Here is a 14,473-nt window from a genome sequence, read left to right as displayed (position 1 = left end):
CCTCTCCTGCTGGCTTGCCACGAAACAGCCCCTCCTAAATGGCTCTTCTGAGGAATTCTGGGATCAAGGACACAGAATAGGCAAGAAGGTCTTCACACTGTGGAAATAAAACACTCACGGGCACTTCCTAGCTTCCAAAGCATGAGAAAGCTTTTTCCTCCCTTCTGCTGGGGGTGAGCCAGGGACACTCAGTTTTCGAACTCAGGAAGAGAAAGTGATGAAGTACAAGCTCAGAACTGGTGGCAACTCTGAGCCTAAATCCTCAGCATATTGACTGATCGATCTGATCACCTGCAGTTCAGTAGCACCAGGCTCAGGAAGAGGAGGGTCTTTTTGTTGTGTTTTTTGTTTTTGCTTTTGTTTGTTTTGTTTTTTTGTTTTCTGTTTGTTTAGGGTTTTGGTGTTTGTGCTTTGTGGGGTTTTTGTTCGGGTTTTGTTTTTGTTTTTCTGTTCATTATGAATGGTGGCATTAAACTACAGCACCATGGTCTAGAAATCCATTTCGAATCCAGTCATGCAGGCGGGGGCACAGGAACACACTTTCTATCCACTCCACTCCACTCACTCCTCCACGACTTTACCATAAGTATTCACTGACTAAAGGATTTCCAATGAATTACTGACTGCTTGCTACACAGTTCTGCAAAGAGAAGGATGCTGCTTACTACCCCAAATTATCACTCACGAGGAAGCACTATTTATAGGTTAAGTGCAAGCTCCTGATTATCTCTTGTTTTATAATTCACTTTTCCTAAAGTATTATATTTAGATTACTGATCGAATTAGCAGGCTCTCAATTTAAATATGCCTTTAATTCCTCCACAGAATTCTGTATGGCCTAACCATCTCTTCAGTTGTCTTACTGTTTACTGCATATAATGTCTCTAATATTAGAACACACCATTTTAGTCAGAAATGGGGCAATGCCTGCCAAAAATATTCTTGCTACTGTGTAGTAACTAAAAGTCAAGATTGTTTATCACATTAAGTTATTCAAATGAGTTACAGTTAGCTCTTTTCAGTTAGTTAATATCTTTTCATCAAAGGCCTATAATAGTAGAACATGCACAGCAGGCCACTCTGAAGATCCTCAAGTTTGATCCGGTCACAAATCTGTTCATTGAAAATTTTTCAATATGGCAGAGCACAAAATATTTCCCACATATGCAAATTCAGATATCATCATGCAGATTGCTGCAAGATATGAATCACTGGCCTTTGGCACCGAACTCTGAGACTCAGAGGCAGTCCACTCTGCAAGACATTTTGCTTGTTTCTTTCAAAGTTCAGATGCATCACCTTTCTCCTTAGGGTAATAAACTATAATTGCTAACATACTGTGTCATGTTTACTGTTAAATTTGCAATCTGGACAAACAGAAAATTACACCGATACAGCCTAGAAACAACTGCAGTGGGTTGTCACCCGCAGCACCTTCCTCAGAGGTTGGCCAGAGTCAGCACTCTCTGCGGTTTAAATTCCTCTTTAGAGTGAGGGTCTTTTTTGCAGAAGATTAAGAAGAAAACAGCCTCCCTGGTGACCTTCCTAACACAGACCTTGAGAGAGTGCCCTGGGAAGAGGGCTGTGAATTTCAGAGGACTTGACAGCTCTACTGAGTCCCTCACTCTTGGTTTCCAGCCCCCTCCCCCAAACAAAAAAGGTGACTCTGCACCTGCATGAATATCCCACCTTCTCCCCGCCCCTCCTGGAAACTTAAATGACATTCTCCCTGAGGGTCTGGACAGTCTGAAGCCCGCATGCATATACCCTCCCTGGTCTTAGTGCCACTGGAAACCACCCACCCATCCACGAGTGGAGCGTGGAGTCGCAGCGGGGACGGAAAGGGACCAGGGCAGGCTGGCACCTTGTCCCCCCACGGGCGCCGCATTCTGTTCCCGGCACGTGGAATGCTCTCCCGCAGGTGGCACCCCACGAGTGGCCCCCCACGACCCAGATCCCTCACCCCACCCCACGTACCTTTTATCCAGGCAGGCGATCCACTCTGCCGAGGACGGAGAGTGTGCAGCATGAGCAGCGACCATGTTGGGCAGCAGCGCGCCGTGGCCCCCGGCCGCGGCCACCTCCCGCGCGCCTCCCGGCGGGCTCCCGTGGCCTGCGGGGCGGGGACCGAGGGGCGGGCCAGCAGCGAGGCCCGCGCTGCACTGCGGCGCCCGCGTGGGAGCCCCGCCGCCCCGCCCGCCCGTCTGCCAGGAGCGGCGACCCCACGACACCTGCGGCAGGTGCCCGCTCCACCAGGGCCGCGTCTATCTTCACCTCGGGGGGAGGGGGAAGGGGAGCTCCGCTGCCGGTGCCACCGGGGTGCGCGTGGGGAGGGGATGTCAGGCTATATATTTTTCGTATGGCAAATGCCACTAAAATGGCTGCTGCCTCTCCGTTTCCTTAGAAACCCATTAGTCCTCCTCGGTGGCTGTCAAAACTTGCTAGCTGCTTCTGGCTCACCTTGACAGTCTCCCGTTTAAATTAGGATGAGAGAGGGCAGGACTGGGAGGGCTTACGATGAGGTGGGGGTGGGGGCAACATGGTCTCTTGATGTGGACTGCAAAGGGTAATTATTCTGAAGGTTGAGGGGCGGTGGGGCTGGGAAGGACAGAAAGAGACAGTGTGGTCATGGTCTGAGGCAGAAGGACCCAGAAGACCAGTGGATAATAAGGGGGTTCAAACTGAAGTCGCTGGCCTTGAACCTAGGACTTGCTTGGGCTCTGTGACCCAAGCATGACCAAAAAAACAAAAAAACAAAAACAAAAACAAAAACAAAAACAAAAGCAAAAAAACAAGAATGAGATATCCTGAGTCCCAAGCAGAACTAGGGTTTCAGGTCTGGAAGTCAAGTTCCTGGGCACTCCATGAACTTGGGCAATAGTAGCCTTGTCTCTCCCACAGTTTTCCTCTTCCCAGGCCCAGTGCTGAGGGTGGCCACAGCTGCCTGTCTCCTGTAGGTGTTCACTGTAAGTGTTATGCCTAGAAGTTGTTCAGTTACACTCTGCCAAAAAAAAAAAAAAAAAAAAAAAAAAAAAAGACAAGGTCCGTTGTTCAGGAATTTGAGGACAAGTTAAATCTGTTGGACTCCCACCAAGCGTTGTTTTGATATTTGTGACATACATTTAGGAATAGGCATGGGTGGGACGGAACAGGGCTTTGCCCTCTTTGTTCATCAATACTGTCCCCACATACCTCCCCACATACCGCACCCCCCATAGTCCCCCTCCCCCACTCTTTTAGGGCCAATGCAGGGAACCCAGGGAGCAGGAAACAGCCTGTGACTTCTGGCATGCTTTTGGTCTCAGACAGCAACCTTGACCTTAAATCTCTCCAGAAAATTTTCCATTTCCCCGTGTTCAATAGACAGGATCTGGTTTCAGACCCGCGACCAAGTGCTTTCAGCAGAAACTTGCCGCTCTGGCCTTGTCCTCAGCTGAGCGTCATTCCACTAATCTCTATTATTTACCATAAATATCACGTAACATATTATACCACTTAACATATTATACCACATCTCCAAAGGTGTCATCTCATATGGTGTGAGAAAGGAGATGCGGCCTCTAAATATTTTTGTTTATAAAGGTATCGGAGCTACTGGGACATTTCAAGGTTACTGGACGCTTGCTCCAAATGCCTCAGAGAATACTTAGAGGTGAGGAGTCAGATTGGAAAAATAAAAAAGACAATATATCACCTGCCATCACACAGAGGCTCAAGGTGGCATGGGAGGCCACAAAGCTAAGTATATTAGTTATTCATTAAATCTGATAGGTGTTAGGCAGTAGAGAACATTCTTTATGTGCATTCTCTTAGGTCAATCTGAGAGGCAGGGACAGAGGGACAATACTCCACTAAAGTGGAAATTATATTTTGAGGGAGGATGCTAACTGATAAAGGAGGTCACTTAGGAGCTGCTTGTGCTGGCTAGGGTCCCCAAAAAGTCTCGCACATGTGTGAAGCATTTTAAGATCTGTCTGAAAAAGTGCAAGGGCTTTGTTTGCTCTGTGGGGGAACTGACTTACCTCTAAGAACAAGCAGATTTATTTAAATACTATCTAGGAGCACCAACAACTGTTAGCTCATTCAGAACATGTGCATGGGTCTGTGCATTCCTGGAGGTAGGTGCCAGTGAGTCACCAGGACAGTGAGAGCCACAAAAGGCCCCAGGGCCCAGAGGCACCTGCCTTCCCCTGAAGCGAGCTGGGTAACTTCAAAACAATGGTTCTGCCATTTTTGTCAATGGTATGAGAAAAACTTCCCAAGTGATAAGAACTAAATGGTTATAGATTGTTATTCAAATATAACAATGGGGAAACATCTCTGGAAGAGAGAGAGAGAAAGAGAGAGAGAGAAAAACGCCACCTTAGTTATAGTCTTACTGATGATATACAGGTTATGCTCATGGTCTGAAAGGGTTTTGACAGTTACCAAGAACTACAAACGTAAAGGAAAAAAGCACTACTGATATTGTTAAGAAGTAAAATCCAAACAAAGAATATTCTTCCATGTTTCTTTTTTTGTTTAATTCTCTTTTTGGTGGTGTTGTTGTTTTTGAAACAGGGTTTCTCTGTGTAGCCCTAGCTGTCCTGGAACTCTCTGTAGACCAGGCTGGCCTCGAACTCAAAAATCCGCCTGCCTCTGCCTCCCAAGTGCTGGGATTAAAGGCACGTGCTACCACTACCCGGCTATTTAATTCTTTCTTAGATTTTTGTTTTGTTTTGTTTTGTATGTATGGGTGTTTTGCCTGCATTGTAAATAAGTACACCATATGTATGCGTGGTCCCCACGAAGGTCAGGCAGAGTTGCAGATTCCCTGGAGCTGGAGTTACGGATGGTTGGGAGCTGCCCTGTGGGTGCTGGGAACCCCAGGTCCTCTGCAAGAGTGGCAAGGGCTCTAAACCATCTCTCCAGCCCCTCTTTTGAAGGACATAAAATAACACCACACTAAAAAAGACCATACATGGTGTATTTTTATTTTGGAAAATGTCTAGAGAAGATAAATTCATAAAGATAGAACGTGGTTTGGGCACTGCTTAGAGCTGAGAGACAGCTGAGAGGCTACCAGGAACTCAAGTAGTGACTTAAAACTGCTTGTAAGGAGGAATGCACATGTCATAAAAATCACATACTCTCTGAATGGTATGTTGTTTAAAATGTCTGAAGGTATAGCATGCAAATGACATCATTTAAAAAAAACTATTTAAAAGAAACAATAAACCTATCTACTGTGAGGTTGGAGGGGGAGCATATGCTAATTAGGAAGATGTACTGGCTAGTTTTGTGTGTCAACTTGACACAGGCTGGAGTTATCACAGAGAAAGGAGCTTCAGTTGGGGAAGTGCCTCCATGAGATCCAGCTGTGGGGCATTTTCTCAACTAGTGATCAAGTGGGGGGGGGGGGCCTTGTGGTGGTTCCACCTTTGGGCTGGTACTCTTGGGTTCTATAAGAGAGCAGGCTGAGCAAGCCAGGAGAAGCAAGCCAGTAAGAAACATCCCTCCATCCCTCCATGGCCTCTGCATCAGCTCCTGCTTCCTGACCTGCTTGAGTTCCAGTCCTGACTTCCTTTGGTGATGAACTGCAACGTGGAAGTGTAAGCTCAATAAACCCTTTCCTCCCCAATTTGCTTCTTGGTCATGATGTTTGTGCAGGAATAGAAACGCTGACTAAGACAAATTGGTACCAGCGTAGTGGGGTATTCCTGTGACAACCTGACCATGTTTTGGGGAGGACTGTGGAAGGACTTTGGAACTTTGAGCTAGAAAAGCCATTAGAATATTAAGAGTTCGGTGGAAAGTTCTGTAGGAGCTTGAAAAACAATGTTAAGAACAGTGCAAAAGATGGAGGCCTGGCTTGTGAAATTTCAGAGGGAAGATTAAAGACTCTTACAGTGGCCATGTTTTGATTGTGAAGATTCTGTGGTTTTGGTTAGCTGGGGCTGAAGAATCAGCTGTGAGTAACAAGATACCAGAACCACTAAAGCAAACCTTTGTTTTACTGGGTCTATTGATGCTGGTTAGCTGGAGCTAAGAAATTAGCAGTGATTAAGAAGAGACCAGCATCACTGAGGTGAAATCTTCTGGGAAGTGTTTTCTGAGAGCACAGAGAGTGTGTTCCAGAGATAGCCAGAGTTGTATTATTTTGTGCTGTGGCTGGACTTGGTACTGTGTAAGAGTCACCCAGATGGTACTAGTTTTGAAGGCATGAAGGGGTCATGAAGAGCAGCTGAGGTTCTTGGCACAGTGAGAGGCCACGGAAGGCCATTGGTGAAGGTGCAGCCTCAGTTGCAATTGATGGCCCAGGACTTGAAGAGGTCATGCATAGGAGCAGAGGCTTGTCACCCTGATGAGAGCCTATGAGAGGCTATTGGTAAAGCCTAATTACAGTGGAAGATAGCAGCATTTTGGAGATGCCAGTACCATGTGATGACCACCAAGAACAGCAGCAGCAGTGGAGTACAGGCAGCTGGAGCCTAGAAGACAAGCTGTGTGCTACAAAGGGCAGAGCTGGAGAAGTGACCCATGCCCTTGGAGGAGCCCGGAAGATTGTGAGTTGGATCCCAGACATTGGATCATTGGAGTTTGAGTTTTGCTTTTGGTTGTGACTGTGCCCTGATATGTTTCCCTCTTGAAGGAAGAAAGTATTTTAGTGGAGCCCACAGTTAAAAGACTTTGAACTTTTAAAAGACTTTGAATTTTAAAGATTTTGGACATTTTAAGGTGATTGAACTTTTAATATGTAAAGACTGTGGGACTTTTAAAGTAATTTAGATCTTGGGGATGAATAAGAAGTAAGGGTTGAGGCTTAATAGTGATGTGTTTGTGTGTCAAGTTGACAAGGGGTCAATTGTACTGGCTAGTTTTGTGTGTCAACTTGACACAGGCTGGAGTTATCACAGAGAAAGGAGCTTTAGTTGGGGAAGTGCCTCCATGAGATCCAGCTGTGGGACATTTTCTCAATTAGTGATCAAGTGGGGAGGGTCCCTTGTGGGTGGTTCCACCTTTGGGCTGGTGCTCTTGGGTTCTATAAGAGAGCAGGCTGAGCAAGCCAGGGGAAGCAAGCCAGTAAGAAACATCCCTCCATGGCCTCTGCATCAGCTCCTGCTTCCTGACCTGCTTGAGTTCCAGTCCTGACTTCCTTTAGTGATGAACTGCAACATGGAAGTATAAGCTCAATAAACCCTTTCCTCCCCAACTTGCTTCTTGGTCATGATGTTTGTGCAGGAATAGAAACGCTGACTAAGACAGAAGAATAAGAGAAAGTTATAGGAAAAAAATAAAAATTACCTATAGTTCCATCACCTAGAAGTGTCCTCATTAGTATTTTAGTGAACTTCATTCTGAACTTTTCCATTTTAAATGATAGGGCTGGAGAGAGATCTCAGTGGTTAAGGTGACTGACTCCTTTTCCAGATGACCGCAGTTAAATTCCCAGCATCCACATCATGACTCACAACCACTCTGTTCCTGGGAATCTGATGTTCTCTCTTGAGCATGCACTCCCATGAGCACTGCACACAAAATACACAAACACATAAAAATAAATGTTAAAAAAAATCAGGTATTGCCACAAACACATAGACAGAACTGACAATCAATAGTCAATCATTTATGTCATAAATGTGTATAAATATATCCCTTCTGGTTAGAAAATATCAATAGATTATAAGCTTTTCTACAAGTACTGGTACATGTTTTACATGTTCAAAATATCTTCATTAGCAATTTTATTGGCTTCTGAATATTCAAAGATACAGTTATAACTTGTGTAAGTGTTCTCTAGACCTGTTTTGATCATTGGTGAAAAATATTTTCTGCTTAATTCTTTTCTTGTAGTTCTACGACAGCTGAGGTGTTCCATACAGACCTCCGACTAGATGCAGAGTGTGTTATATGATGTCTATGTGTTAATGCCTATCGGCCCTTAAATAAGATGCTTAATGTTCATGTTGTATTTTGTGTATCTGAGCAGAAGCTGAGTTATCAGTTTGGAGATAGGCCCCTCAGTTCAAATTTCAGTTCCTTCTTCCACTAAGACTCTGGTCTTAGATAAAATTTTAGCTTAAGATTCTGTTTCATCAATAAGTAGAGATATTTGGTTCATAACATTATATGTGAGCATCATTCTTGTAGGACATTGTCTTAGGGTTTCACTGATGTGAACAGACACCATGACCAAGGCAACTCTTATAAGGAAAAATTTAATGGGGGCTGGCTTACAGGTTCAGAGGTTCAGTCCATTATCATCAAGGTGGGAGCAGGGCAGCATGCAGGCAGGAATGGTTCAGGAGAAGCTGAGAGTTGTACATCTTGTTCCAAGGGCAAACAGGCTGGCTTCCAGGCAACTAGGATGAAGGTCTTAAAGCCCACACCCACAGCGACACACCTATTCAACAGGGCCACACCTTCTAATAGTACCACTCCCAGGGCCAAGCATATACAAACCATCACAGACACATATCCCAATCACCAAGCACACACTATGCATTCAATAACTCACAGTTATTGCTCTCTTCACAATACAGTTAAGTAGTGTGTACCTTCTATGTTCTGCAAGAACCTATTAGGAGATCATTGAGGTCCCTTATATCGATGGCCTTCCATTTACAATCTGTAACTTGAAATTTTCTACTGCAAAGGATTCAGGAGATGGTTTTCCCTAAGAAACACTGACGCTTCCTACTCAAGCTATTTTGAGCTTTGGTATCACAATCAAGGCCATTCATTCTCCGCGCAGCTCTGCCATTCTTCAAATGAGGGCTGCACATCCGACAACACTGGGTAATTATTGCTGTATAGAAATCAGAAACACAGCGGCAGAAAATCAAGTAGAGTCCTACATTTTCCCAGCCCAGGAAATTCCACAGTAGATTGGGAGTTCACTGACATCACGTTGGCTTCCATGATGCTAAAAGCTGAGAAGTTCGTGATATGCTTCCTAGAAGACGAAGACCTAAAACAGCTGGTGGTGTGACACAAACTGAGTTCAAAGACAGGAGCATCAAAGACACTGGTAATATAAATCTAGGATGGAGAACAGAGTACGTGGAATACGATGTCTGTGTTCAAGAGTAAGACAGGAAGAGAGAGTGCAAACCCTCCCTTCCTCCACTTTTTTCTCTACTAACTTTCTGATGCCCAACCTGGGGAGGGAAATCTGCTTTGTTCTTCCACTAATCAGCTGACTCCAGTCCTCTTGTTCAACCCAGAGAGTAGCAGTAGGTAGGCAAGGAAAGGCTGTTAGGTGCTGGTCTCCACTGGCAGCAGAGTGTAATACTAGGTATGATGGTTTCTATATGCTTGGCCCTAGGAGGTGTAGCCTTGTTGGAGTAGGTGTGTCACTGTGGGTGTGGGCTTTAATACCCTAGTCCTAGTTGCCTGGAAGTGAGTATTAGATTAGCAGCCTTCAGATGAAGATGCAGAACTCTCATCTCTGCCTGCACCATGCCTGCCTGGATGCTGCCGTGCTCCCACCTAGATGATAATTTGATGATGACCATTGAACCTATAAGCCATACCCAATTAAATGTTGTCCTTTTAAGAGTTGTGCTGGTCATGGTGTCTGTAACTTAAGACACTAGGCTTAAATTTTCTAAAACCGACCCTAATAAAGGTTCTCAAATGCTTTGACCCACCACCACCATCACTTCTTGTACAGAGCCATATTGGGGCAATCATGCACATGGTTTGAATTTGACATTGGTCAAGGACAATCCCTGGCTTCGGGCAGGAATCTGCCGTTAGAACCTAATAGGGAAGTAGGTTAAAGCAGGAATTTTTATCCTAGGGTGAAGAAGCTCAGTGAAGGTTAAGCTCATTGTTCCTCCAAATCTAGGAACTCCTGAATTAAGCAGGTGACCCACCCAGCTGCTGGAGCAGTCAAGACAAGGACCTCCAAGAGAAGCTAGACAACTTCCACCAGAACTCAGCCTGGGAGTCTGGGGGGAAGGGTTTGCCCAAACTGTTAAAAGGTCTGACCAAAATTAAAATTTTGGCCTCGTTCAGTGAAACACTGTCCTGGCCCTTCTTTCTTTTCGCCCCTTCCCCATTCATCCCTCAGCTTCTGTTCCAGCACCCTAGTTTGTAGCTATGGAATACAACAGAGTGGCGCCCAGATGCGGGGCTGGATACAAGAAAGGCTTCCTGAGGTGACCCTGTTTTGGCGAAGCTTTGCAGAAAACGGGAAAAAAAAAAGATGGTATCCTGAATGGTGAGCAACTGTAGGTGCTAGAGGATATGGACTAAGTGAGGCAGTATGGACCCAGTGCTGAACTCGCTTTGGGGGCAGACAGTGGAATATGGGGTAGGAACTTGGTAGTCATTTGTCCACAGCTCTTAAGAGCTGATTCAGGCGAAAAAGAAAAGGGTTTTAAAAATAGGCATATGTCCGCAGCCTCCAAGAGCTGCTTTAAAGAGGACAATTGATGAAATTGGAACAACAGCGTGCTTCTCTTTCTGTGTATCTTTCTGTATTGTTTGTCCCAGTGCACCGACCGTTTGTCTATGTGTACTGTTATGTCCTCTCCGTGTTTTTGTGTGAATGACTGTTTGTTTCATGTTAAAAAGAAAAATTGGTAAGGATTTCATCTGCTGGCGGCCTATCTTTTAATCTAGCCGCAGTTCGTACAGAGGGGACTGATTTAAAGCCACGCAGTAGCGCAGCTCACTCACCCAAGAGGCAAACATGGCTGGGGGGAGGGGGGGAGCCACTTTTAAAAGCCCAGAAGCCTCAAGTTTTGGGAAAACTTTGGTTTATCTTAAGAAATTCGTGTAATCGCTTTATACTTGTTTCTAATTGGACTTAACAGTATAAGGTTTTACATATCTTGACTATAGAGTTATAAATTAATTGGTTATGATTTAAAAGGTATAGCATTATTAAGAAAAGGTTAGTTTAAAACTGGTGATTCAGTGTTGGGGCCGTCTTAACTAGCTACACGTGGCCTGTTAGGTGCTGGTCTCCACTGGCAGCAGAGTAGAATACTAGGTATGATGGTTTCTATATGCTTGGCCCTGGGAGGTGTAGCCTTGTTGGAGTAGGTGTGTCACTGTGGGTGTGGGCTTTAATACCCTAGTCCTAGTTGCCTGGAAGTGAGTATTCTGTTAGCAGCCTTCAGATGAAGATGTAGAACTCTCATCTCTGCCTGCACTATGCCAGCCTGGATGCTGCTGTGCTCCCACCTTGATGATAATGGACTGAACCATTGAACCTGTAAGCCAGCCCCAATTAAATATTGTCCTTTTAAGAGTTGTGTTTGTCGTGGTGTCTGTAACTTAAGACACTAGGCTTAAATTTTCTAAAACCGACCCTAATAAAGGTTCTCAAATGCTTTGACCCACCACCACCATCACTTCTAGCCACTGTTCAAAGACAGGGGAGAAAAGATGGTAAACAGGACGAGAGAATGTAGACTTGTTTAGAAGTTCTTTGGGACAATAAAATCTTGTCAGGATACCAGCAGTCCAGTTCAGTAGTGTCAGGATACCAACACAGTCCTGTTCAAAAGTATCACCATACACTAATGAGCAACAGTGGCACGATCTAGCAGAAACCACCAGGCCTCGACAAACTGGCACAAGTCAGCAGGAGCAACCAGGACCAGCTGGAATGCCAGGCATTCTCCTATACCTCTCTCAATGAAGTGAAGATCAGTGAAGACAACAGACCAATGAAGAGGATGCAGCCAGCTATGCAAGCGCCCATTGAATCCCATTTATACTCTCTCCAAACATCACATGTCCTCCCAAGACATTGCCTCAGCAAACCACCACATGGGTCTGCATTACATGACACAATCAGAAACTTCCCCATCAGATGGCAGCAGGTGGTACCTTCTAATGTCACAATTTTCCATGGGCCTCCAGAACTGGGATTCGTAGCCCTGTGGTGAGCAGAGCTTTTATCTCTTGTGTAGGCTGAGGACATAGTTAACCATGTTACAGAGACTGGGCCGTTATGGTTTGAATCTAAAATGTCTTTTGGGGGTTTTTGTTTGGTCTCTGGCTGGTGGCACCATTGGGAGGCTCTGAAAACTTTGGGAAGCAGGACCTGGCTGCAGGAGGTGAGCGTGGTTGCTTAGGGGTATTCGTATATACTCCATTCTTCTCCTGCTTCCTGGTCCACTATACTGTGAAGAGCAATGCTCTGCTATGCTCCCCCGTCATGAAGAGCTCCATCCTCTGAAACCACAGCCAAAATAAATCTTTCTTCCCTTAGTATTTGGGAAGTGTCTTAATCGGTGGGTATTCTATTGCTGTGAAGAGACACCATGGCCAGGGCAACTCTTATTTTTTAAAAAAAAGGCATTTAATTGGGGCTGGCTTACAGTTTCAGAGGTTTAGTCCATTATCATCATGACAGGGAATGTGGCAGCAGACAGCCAGACATGGTAGCTGAGAGTTCTACATTAGGATCCACTGGACCTGGCTTGATGTTTTGAAACCTCAAGGCCCACCCCATTTCTTCCTTCAAGGCCACATCTCCTACTCCTTTCCAATAGCACCATACTCTGGTGACCAAGTATCCACATATACTAGCCTATGGGGCCATTCTTTTTCAAACCACCAACAGTCCTTGATAGGAACAGGACCAATATTCAGGTCTAGGTGTGAGGATTCCCAGCCCTTGGTGATAGCTACCATTCCATCTCCTGGCCCTGGTGAGTCCAAGACTGGTAGACCTGATGCTGCTTCTGCTCCTATCATTGCCGCCTGCTGCAGAGTCTATCAGCTGTCCCTGTTGGTTCTGGTAGCCATTGTTGTGATTGTTTCTCATGCTTTGCTCTGCTCCGGCAGCTCTGTTGCCAGTCTGGCAGTTCCGCCACCATCACTGCCAAGTTGTCAAGGTCACCATCGAGGTCAGCCTGGTCCCTATGGTTCCACCTCTTCCGTAGCTGTCAAAACCATGGCAGCTCTTCCGTGCTCCACTTCTGTGACACCATCTGGCAGCAGCTCCATGTCCAGGCTACTCCTGCCTTGCCTTTCGTTTCCAGTTCAGCCCACTCCATCAATGTCAGCTATCAGAAGCAGGCAAGACAGGGCCTCCTGGGAGATGCTTTTTTATTGAGCCTCCTGGCCAGTTTTGTAAAGCTGTCTTCCCTTGCAGCCAGAAGCAACACCAATCATGGAAGACCTTCATGCAAATGAAGGACGTTTACACTGATCGTGGGTGGCTTTGTCCTTTTTTGCACCAGTCACAACTGTCCCTCTGTTAGATTTCCCCAGAGGAAGTGCTTCCTTCTCCCTGGATGAAAACGGAAACAGAAAGCATCAAGCAAAGGTTGTCTGAAACATGTGGTCGGAGCTGCACCTTTGCGTGCACCGAAAGGAATTGCATGTGTCTCATGGTTTCTTCATGGTGTCCGAGGAACATTCAACATGCCCAGTGGTGGCATAAGGATAGACCAGCTGGGGGCTGGGGAGACAGCTCAACAGTTAAGAGCACTGACTGCTCTTCAGAAGTTCCTGAGCAACCACATGGTGGTTCACAACCATCCGTAATGAGATCTGACACCCTCTTCTGGTGTGTCTGAAAACAACTACGTATAATAATAAATAAATCTTTAAAAAAAAAAAAAAAAGGATAGACCAGCTGATCACATGACTGACTGTCCTCACAAGACAACTGAGAGAGGACATCAGTTAGGAAACTACATAGCTCTATCTTCTTGCAGCTTTCCTACTTACTATGAGGAAAAATCAACCCCAAAAGGCATGCCTACAATAAACTACTTGCTCATAGTGATTTTGACAAGTCTTCACAGAGCTCTGGCAATGCTTAACACCTGCCTGTCCCCCTCCCCCATCTGCCTTAAATTTGGGGATTTGAATGCTAATCTCATGGAGAAAAATCCTCAGAGACACATCCAGAGAGTGAACACCTCTAGATACAGTGTAGTTGACACGTGAAGGTAAGCCACCGACTCAAGCAAGCCCTCGCTCGCTCACCTCCTCCTAAGCACTCTTTGCTCTTTGTACTTCTGTGTTTTTGTTGAGAATCTGTATCTCTGCTTCTCGCTGAGGAATCTTATCACCCTTCTGCTTCAGTGCCTCAGATGACACTTGGAGTTTAGCAGTGGCGATTTGGGCCCACAATGACTGTAGCAAGTCAGTTCCCTCCCCTACACCTTCAGCATCCATTCTCACTCTCTTAAAACAACTGCTTTTCTAGGTGAGGTGACTCACCTGGGAGTTGTAAGGAATCCCACACTCATTAGCAAAGTACATCTCTGTGGGCCCTTGAGCTGTCTAAGGAACAAGAGTGTAATTAAAACCATCTGATCAGGAGAGTCCCAATTTATAGCTTATATTAAAAAAGTGCTTCTGAAAGTATGTTCATTTTTGGGAAGGAGAACCAGATTACTATTTTAAACAATAATAGGTCCCTGGGAGGAGCCTAGCAGAATGGCTGGTAAGCTAAGAGGAGTTCACCTGGTTTTAATACTAACACATGAGTGACAGTGTCTTTTCCCCATGG

At 45.4% G+C, this 14,473-nt stretch overlaps 1 protein-coding gene across 1 annotated transcript in view; it reads right to left on the bottom strand.

Moving 5' to 3' along the window:
• Positions 1-2,042, bottom strand: part of Rapgef4 (Rap guanine nucleotide exchange factor 4) — a 286,423-nt gene extending 284,381 nt beyond the window's left edge. The window contains exon 1 of the mRNA XM_052182691.1: positions 1,978-2,042. Coding sequence (XP_052038651.1) covers positions 1,978-2,042 — 65 coding nt within the window. The remainder of the gene's footprint in view (positions 1-1,977) is intronic.
• Between the last annotated feature and the right edge of the window lie 12,431 nt (positions 2,043-14,473).

This window comes from Apodemus sylvaticus, chromosome 5 (genome assembly GCF_947179515.1).
Source record: "Apodemus sylvaticus chromosome 5, mApoSyl1.1, whole genome shotgun sequence".
In the NCBI taxonomy this organism is placed as follows: Eukaryota; Metazoa; Chordata; class Mammalia; order Rodentia; family Muridae; genus Apodemus; species Apodemus sylvaticus.
This window is presented reverse-complemented; position numbering and strand designations above follow the sequence as displayed.